General features: G+C 30.9%; 1 protein-coding gene across 4 annotated transcripts; it reads right to left on the bottom strand.

Annotated features, from left to right (window-relative positions):
* Positions 1-2,054: 2,054 nt before the first annotated feature.
* On the bottom strand, positions 2,055-7,503 carry LOC107875968 (protein TIFY 6B). Of its 4 annotated transcripts, XM_016722883.2 has the most exons (7): positions 7,251-7,503; positions 3,565-3,889; positions 3,326-3,416; positions 2,925-3,210; positions 2,735-2,792; positions 2,460-2,598; positions 2,308-2,336 (listed from the first exon to the last, which is right to left on the bottom strand). In XM_016722883.2, exons 1-6 carry the CDS (start codon positions 7,306-7,308, stop codon positions 2,475-2,477), a joined length of 942 nt encoding a protein of 313 aa, XP_016578369.2. In that variant the 5' UTR covers positions 7,309-7,503; the 3' UTR covers positions 2,308-2,336; positions 2,460-2,474. The 4 variants fall into 4 exon arrangements, with proteins under 4 accessions (XP_016578368.2, XP_016578370.2, XP_016578369.2 ...); XM_016722882.2 differs by lacking the exon at positions 2,460-2,598 and having other exon boundaries at positions 2,055-2,336; XM_016722884.2 differs by lacking the exon at positions 2,460-2,598 and having other exon boundaries at positions 2,055-2,336; positions 3,565-3,886.
* Between the last annotated feature and the right edge of the window lie 1,169 nt (positions 7,504-8,672).

The following is an 8,672-nucleotide window of genomic DNA, read 5'->3' as shown; positions in this document are numbered from 1 at the left end:
CAATATTATTCTTCTGAGTCTGATGCTTTCATAGAAAAGCAGCATAACGAGTACGAAAAGCTTCTGCATCAAAATATTCAAGTGGTAGATCTTTTTCATGGCTAAGATACTTCGCATATTCAAAAATGAAGACTCACATAACACGCAATATCTGGGGACTTCTTAGGAAGATCTATGATGACAAAATTACTATCCTGTTGAACCAAAAAAATACAAATGATCAACCAAAAAAATACAAATAATCAAAAAAAAAATTATAAAATGTATATAAATTAGTTTTCAACTCAAAGGACATAGCGCACCTAAACAATTGGGACTGAACCCATGATTTTGACATTGTGGCGTATTGACCAAAACATGTTCTCATAAATCTTCTAAGCTGACCACCAGATAGCTTTTGTTTTAAAGTATCAAATATCTTCATCTCCACATAACACGAAACATGCAGAGACTTTTTCAGAAGATCTGTAATGACAAAACTACTATCTTGTTTAACCAAAAAAACACAAATGATCAACCACAAAAATATAAATGATCACAAAAAAATTATCAAATGTATATAAAGCCTCATCCATAAACTAAATGTATACAACTACATATCATAAAACAAATAAAAATTTTATATTCTAACCGAATTGAATAGATGTATAACTTTATGTATATATATGTATATATATATATATATATATGTGTATAACTTTATGTGTGTGCGTGTGTGTATGTTTACATACATAGTTATATTTATATAAGTATAACTGTATGATGTTTATATATGTATATATCTTTACACCGAATACAATCGCACAAATATAAAACTTTAATACTATGAGATTCTACACAACTAAACTCCTAAAAAGTCTAATTGATAAATATACAAAAATACCTCATGTTGAATCTCAACATCATTACTCTCCGCTTTGGATTGATAAAGTTTGAAACATTTTGCTCTTTTATTATTGTTAGAATTTGCCAGTTTTTTCTTTTTTTTTTTTTTTGATCCACTTGTACTGACCATTGATATTTTTGAAGCGTTGATTAAATAGTCTTTTGATTGATAATCTATCATGCAATTTTGAATTTTAACATGGCCATTTTTTCTTCAAGTCTCTGCCCTCAACTTGTCTTCTTCCAATTCCGCTATAAAACCTGTATTGTCACTATCTAATTGAGAAACTCTCAAATCAAAGGACGAAATACCACAATTAGTCTTATTTACATATTCAATACCTCTTGTTACTCTCCTAAAAGGGGTTTCCCCATTCATTTAAAAAACTAGAAATTGGTTGCTTGCACACCTAATTAACACTGCATATATATGAAAAGTTGAATAAAATTGATAGGTAATGTAGAGAATAACTTTAAAAAACAAAGAAGAACAAACATATATATCCGTAAAGATATAAAATTTACCGCAAAAATCTTTAAATCAAATCTATGCAAGTTTATAGGAATTAAAAAAGGTTCAACGGAATCTTCAATGGACAAAAATCAGCTAATCTGTAGGTGAAGAATACAATAAATTTTGGGAGAAGAAATAGGAAGAAATATATTCTATGATATTTGTAGGTGAAGAGCACAATATTTAATTTGAGAAATTTTGGGAGAAGAAATAGAAAGAAATATATTCACATTTCAATTGAAAGAAGTTTAAGATTAGCACAATCTCTTTAGCATAAAAATTTATTGCCGCCTAAAAAGTCCAATCAGAGCAAAGAAGTAACTCATGTTGCATATTACTCTAATCAGGTAAGAGTGAGAATAAAATATTAATTATGAGGGAGAGTTTGTCTTTGTTATATACAATAGAAATTATGTTTGTACAAATGGGGCCCACATAAAACTGAAATTTTACTAACAATTACCTATGAATTGCAATTATTTAAAACATCACCCATACCATATAATTATAAATTTTTTCCCAATAAACAGTAATTTTTCCTAAAAGAAAACTGCAACACGTATAACATTATTTGGGGATGAAAAGGTTCCCTACTCCCTAGCTATCACAATTACAAGAAGAAGAAAAACTATAATCATCATAATAATCAAAGAGATACCTAATGAAGTATATATCATATATGGAGAGGTCAAAAAGAATAGTACAATACAATGTGATTACTACTATAATATTCTTCTAATGCAATGTTTAAATCCATCGAGCCTACATTAATTGTTTTTCATGGTATTCAAATTTCACGTCTCTTGGACACTAATTTGCAGCAGGAAGAAGAGTGGAGCCTGAGGAGTTTATTGAAAAGTTCCAGTTGCTAGATCCATTTGGTGTCATATGTTGTGAAATTTGCTTGCTTTTTCCATATGGTGATGCACTCACTACCCTGAATCAGAAAATAATAATCAAACCTTTATTAACTCAATAATCCACTTTCCTAACACGTTCAAATCATTAAGGATTTGAGTTATACAAATGCTTTGACAATATAAAGATTTCTTATATTTACCGGGAGGTCACGGGTTTAAGCTGTGGAAACAGCCTCTGCAGTAATGCAAGTTAAGGTTGCGTACAATAGACTCTTGTTGTCCGGCCCTTCCTTGGACCCGCGCATAGTGGGAGTTGAAGCGTTAGTTGCTCCGGACTGCCTTTTTTTTAGCTTATTAAAAGGGGTTATTTATCAGTTTACCAATTAGTAATATTTATTACAGATATTCCTGGGATTACTTAATATGTTAAATAATTGTTGACACTTGCTATAACTTAAAATTCATTGAAGCTCACCTGTCCTTGCGCTTCTCCAAGAACCTAGCCAAGGATGCCCTACGAGCCTGAGGAATAGCTGTAGAAGACAAAAGGGATATCATTATTGTACTTATATAATTAATTAACAAGCACACAAAGGTAAATAACAAACACATAAGATTAGTGTCCAAAAAGTAGTTTACTTCATAAACCACCAAATTAAATGTACCTGATAAATTATGGCTTGGAGGTCGATGAGAATCTTGAGAAGTGACGATTTTGGATAGAGATGTTGTGCTAGAAGATGAATTCAGGACTCCAATTGATCTGATAATTGATGATTCATTCGTATTATTATGATTGAACGCTCCAACAGACTGAGATGTACCGCGTGAACTTATAGGAATTAGGCTGGAAAAATTACTAGGCGATGTTCCATGGAACTTGTCAACATTGGGAATTGTCTGGACAGGAGCAGCAGGTGCATTTCCAGCAAGTAACATTATAGCTTGAGCCTGAAATATCAAACAAGAATAAATTTTTGATAAAAATCAATTCTAACAAAAATATGATGACACCAAAATTTGTGAATATTTGTGAGTCGTAGGGTTTAATTAGAGTATTTTTTACCTTTTCTGGAGAAATATTGTCATATACGCTGACTGAACCAGCATAAAAGATGGTCAATTGAGCAGGTCCCGGTGAAATTCTAGGTGCACCCCTGCAGTACAGAGACATTTTTATGACTATAAGCCGTATATCCTTGAGCTAAAAATGTTAATATTCTTTTCTCGGACAACTTAGAAAGTAAATTGTGTCACATAAAATGAAACAATTGGTACTTTCTTAGATCGACGTAAGTAATGTACCTCAGTTCAGTAGTGCCCACAACACCACTAATTGGGCTTGTTTTTTGGGCAGGACTTAGATTTACAGTAGGAATCAAATTGGCTTGATGATGTGTTCGGCTTGAGGAGTATTGTGCACCAATTTGAGTTCCATATGGTCGATGAATTGTGTCAACAACTTCAGTAGTTGTTGTTATCGTCACCAATCCAGCTGATGCAAGCGATTCGAAACCAATCTTAGGCTTATTATTATTATTATTATTCTCTTGACTCTTGAAAGAATGGTGGTTTTGAGGGTAAGTCTTGCTAGAGAATGACCACTGAGTTGCTGAACTTGTGACCACTGCTGCAAAATTATAAGTAACACAAGAGAATAAGATACCAATATATACTTAGTTGTATCATCAATCAGAAGTCATAGGAATGGTTTGAGGTATACCAAATGGACTTTATTAACTCGTATACGCGCTAATTAAAACTATAGTACACTTTTACTCTATAAGTGTATTTTAACATGTTGTAACGTATGATTATCTTATTTTCAGATAACAAGTTCACATTGTGGAATGACGATTACCTACTAACTTTTCAGACTATAGTTATCTCTTATAAGGTGACATGATATATTTTATTTTATTTTTTAAAAAAAAGAAGCTATGAAGGTAAATTTTTTTTAGAAATGCCAGTTTTAATTTTTAACTCTTTATCATAAGATTCAATGCACTAATTACATTAAAGGGTAACCTAATGGTCGATATATTATGCACGGAGCAAAGATAAACACTTAAGTTATTCTTCTATTTGTTCAACTTTTTGTCGATAGGGTACTCGATACTTGTATTGATGAAAAGTAGCAAGTATCTCGTAAAAATAACAAACTCTCATAAGTAGGGACGGAGCTACCCTTAGGTTAGGGGTTCATCCGAATCCCCTTCGACGAAAAACTATACTATTTATATATAGTTAAAATTACTTTTTACGTATATATTGTAGATGTTGAACCCCGACCCTTCGATTAGCTTATATATTTACTTTTGAACTTCTTAATGAAAGTCCTGACTCTGCCACTGCTCACAAGCTAACTCGAATATCACGATTATAAAAATTACATTAAACAAACAACATATTACTCTAGCATTGATGTTATGACCTCTGTAGTACTTCTTGTAGGAACTTAAATTTCAATTTTAATAGGCGTTTGGTCATGATAATTGCATACTTTGTTAAGAAAAATCATTTCACTTTAATGAAAATAGTAGTGTTTGGCCATAAAAATTATTTTATTTTATTGAAAATTAATTTAGAAAAAGTGTTTTAAACTTTTTGCACTTCTATTTCTCTCACGAAATTTTAAAAATAACTTTAATGAATATCAGTTAGATAAATAATAATCCAAAGTGCTCTCTGTCAGTGCAGGTGAAGAAAAGGGGTGAACATGTGGTTCGAATTTAAAATTGGCTTGTTCGGTGCATTATCTGATGCCAGATAATCAAATATGGTACTTATATTGTAGTTTTATCAAGGCAGGATCTGGCCAAAAGAGTACAGAAACAAAATATTTTATGTATTTTGGTCTGCATACTAAATCTAAGGGTGGGCAACTAGTAATTGTTTATTTGGAAAATTTGAGAAATAACAATTCTCTAGTGTTAATTATAATTTTTATAGCAATAGTTTTACAATTATGAAAAATAGCAAATTGTATTTTGTATTTAAGTAAAATGTTGCTATATAAATACATATACAAATATATATATATTACTCATAAATACATATGCACAACTGAAAAATACATATTCTTCTATTACTATGAAGTGGGTAAAATATTGTTACGTTTGCTATAAGTTGCAATTTTAAAGAAGTATTGCTATTTATTGTAATTATAGTCTTAAGGATGCTAATTTCTATAATTTTTCGTTCTTTATTCATGTTTCGAGCATATATAGCACCATAGCTTATTTAATTTACAATGTTAGGTGACTTTTATGTATTCACAGCACATGCTCATTTCCTATTTTGAGTTTAAGTTTTATGCACGGTAAATATTAAAATATTTATATTATTAAATTAAGTATTAGATAATTATAATAAATTTTCATGATAAGAAGTATTAAGAACTAACCGGTCAATGTTGATCATTTACTCGATTTTTCCTCGTTCATTCATCCTTTAAATTTTGTTTTAATTTTTATAAGTTTTACAAATAGCCTTTGAAAATTTACTCATCGTGACATTAATTTTATAACGAGATGTTATGTAATTGGCTCATCCATTGTTCAACTTTAGACAAAACATTAAATTGTTTAACGTTTTCTCATATAACATTTTTAGTTTATTCAAAATAAATATTAGATCTTGATGTACAAGATTCACAAGTTGTTGGAGAAAAGTGGCATTTACTCAACAATAATTCCAAAAAGGACCACCAAAGAATGTGGTGCAGCAGATGAAGTTGTTCTTCCCTTAATCAGAGGTCTCGGGTTAGAACCCTGGATATGAAAAAATTCTTGGTAGGGAGCACTTCCCCCCAAATAGAGCCCTATGCGGCGTGAATTCGAATTACCGAAAAAACGAAAAAAAAAATCCAAAAAGGATAGTCGCTCAAATTTTTAACAGAAATAGGTAATCTGAAAAAGCTAGCTTATAGGTGCATGTTAGTAATGTACTATATAGAATTCAGACAGAATGCAACACGTTGAAAGGAATCCAACGTATCATAAACACCAAAACCATAGTTTTCTTTTTTTTTTTTGGAGGGTTTTCATCCGGTGTTCGGTACCTGCATTGGAGCCCGACTAATTCGGATTCGCATCAGGTAGGGTCCCATTCGGCGGGTGGTGCTCCCAACAGAGTTTTCTCCATGCCAAGGGTCGAACCCTCGACCCCTGATTAAGGGTGAAGCAATCTCATCCGTTGCATCACAACCACAACCCATGTTGGTCAAAATCATAGTTTTCACAAGCACAAACAACATCACAAAAATAAAAATACCTTCTTTTTATTTTCCATTTGAAGCTTTAATCTATATTTTTGCCCAACATGAAACTAAAGACAGCCAGTTAAATATTATGGGGTCGTTTGGTGTGCGGATAAATTAGTCCTGGAAATATTTATATTTTTGGACTAATTTATCTCATATACGTTTTAGCATTCACTTCATTCTTTTTCTTTATGAAGTTTTGATGAAAAAATTCCTCTATGAATGCATTTAATTCCATTTGTTAGAATCCTTCCAGATACGATAAAATAATTAACCGTAAATTTGAGGTATAAATTTATCATCGAATTAGTTATACCTTCAACACCAAACACAATTTAAATTTTAATTTCAAACTTAATCATGAGATATCCCACCCTTATAGCATGAACCATAATATCGCTAGCACTATATTTCCAATATCAATACTTATACTCCATTAATCAATATTTAAACCACATGTTTTGACCTACATGCAAATACTCTTCCTTCTTTTTTTTTTTTGGTTTAAAGTTTCTTGAGAATCCATATGGAGTCAAAGCTCATTTGGCTTAATTGCTGGCAGACCAAAGGTGTTAATATTAACATAACTTAGTTAAAACTAAAAAAAAAAAAAAAAAAAAAAAAAACAAATTACCATAATGTAACTAACAGATTCATATTGATTTAAGAAAATGAATTAGGGAAAAATACATGAAGGAGAAGAAGATTATGATATATAATTAAATACCAGGTGGTTGTTCAAGGATTTCTTGTTTTACAGTCAAGCCCATGAAATCTCTCTCCATTTGATCTAATTCACTTCTACAACTTCGTAATTTGATAAATATTTGATAAGGTTAACTCAAAGTTGAAGTGGAGAAATTAACAAGGTTGGATTGGAATAGTTAACAAGAGATATATTGGTGCTGCGAGGACGACGAAGCGAAAATGGTAAGAGAAATAGGATAGATCATAGAAGGATTTAAATGAAGCTTCAGCTTGCTTCATTTATAAAGCTTCGCGTTATTGATTCTTTATTCTAATTTCAACGTATTGTAATCGGTCTTTTTCATACAGTATTCTCTAAAATAAAATAATGACTTTTACACAGCTGTACTTAACATTGATGCATGCACCATGTTTTTCGAAAAAAATAATTTTTTAGCTAAATTATTTTTCTTTTATGTTTGGTTATTCAAATTGAGTACGGTACATATTTATGATCAATGGTACAGGACAGCTGAATTATATAATATTCTTAATAGTTTACAACAAATTGTAATTGTCAACGTACACATTGTGGAAGGATTAGCAATTTCGGGTGATAGATTAAGTTCTACGTGCAAAAATTATTTACATAATCGGCTCACTTGAAATTAATTATAAGTAGTTTTATTTAATGATATTGACGCATATGAATACATTGCTGAACTATCTATCATCAGAGTTTATATTTTATTTACTTTAAAAAAATCTAATATAATGCGCTATATATTATTGTCTGTAATGTTATATGTTTTACCTGGTAATTGCCCCATATCACTCGAGTAAACCGTATTAATCCTACCAAATAATGAGATTATCAGAACATGATATGCTAATTTGACTTGCACACCCCTAATATGAGTGATAGTTTAAAAAACCAAAAGAATAATCAAACAATTAGTTTGATGATATTCGGAAGCAAGGTTTGATGGACACAATATGTAAACGTTAAAATTTAAATATTTGACTTATTATTGAAAGATGCTCACGTCAAAAATAAATGCTAATAGATGTTTTCCATCCAGAAATATATATAGAGAGAGATTTATTTTATTTTTCGTAAGATAGCTTATAGTAATTACATAAATATTAATGAATTGTTTTAGACGATAAATTATACTATAAGTATAATTTCTTTCAACTCCGTAATTAATTAAATATATAATCAGGTAAATGACGAAATTGAAGGAGTATGAAAAGGTGGCATTGACGCACGTGCTCCATGATGGCACGAGATTACCGGCACGTGCATATTCATCTCCACATCTCGTGGGAACGCACTAATCTAACGATCCACCGCTATTTGGCACGTTAAACTTGTCACACTCTGTAGTGCGGGCGTATTTAGGTAGGGATTATTGAGTTCACGTGAATATATTTTTTATTTTTTTTGAATAATATATAG

This window comes from Capsicum annuum, chromosome 6 (genome assembly GCF_002878395.1).
Source record: "Capsicum annuum cultivar UCD-10X-F1 chromosome 6, UCD10Xv1.1, whole genome shotgun sequence".
Lineage (NCBI taxonomy): Eukaryota > Viridiplantae > Streptophyta > Magnoliopsida > Solanales > Solanaceae > Capsicum > Capsicum annuum.
The sequence above is the reverse complement of the archived record's forward strand: the minus strand, read 5'-3'. Positions and strand labels throughout refer to the sequence as shown.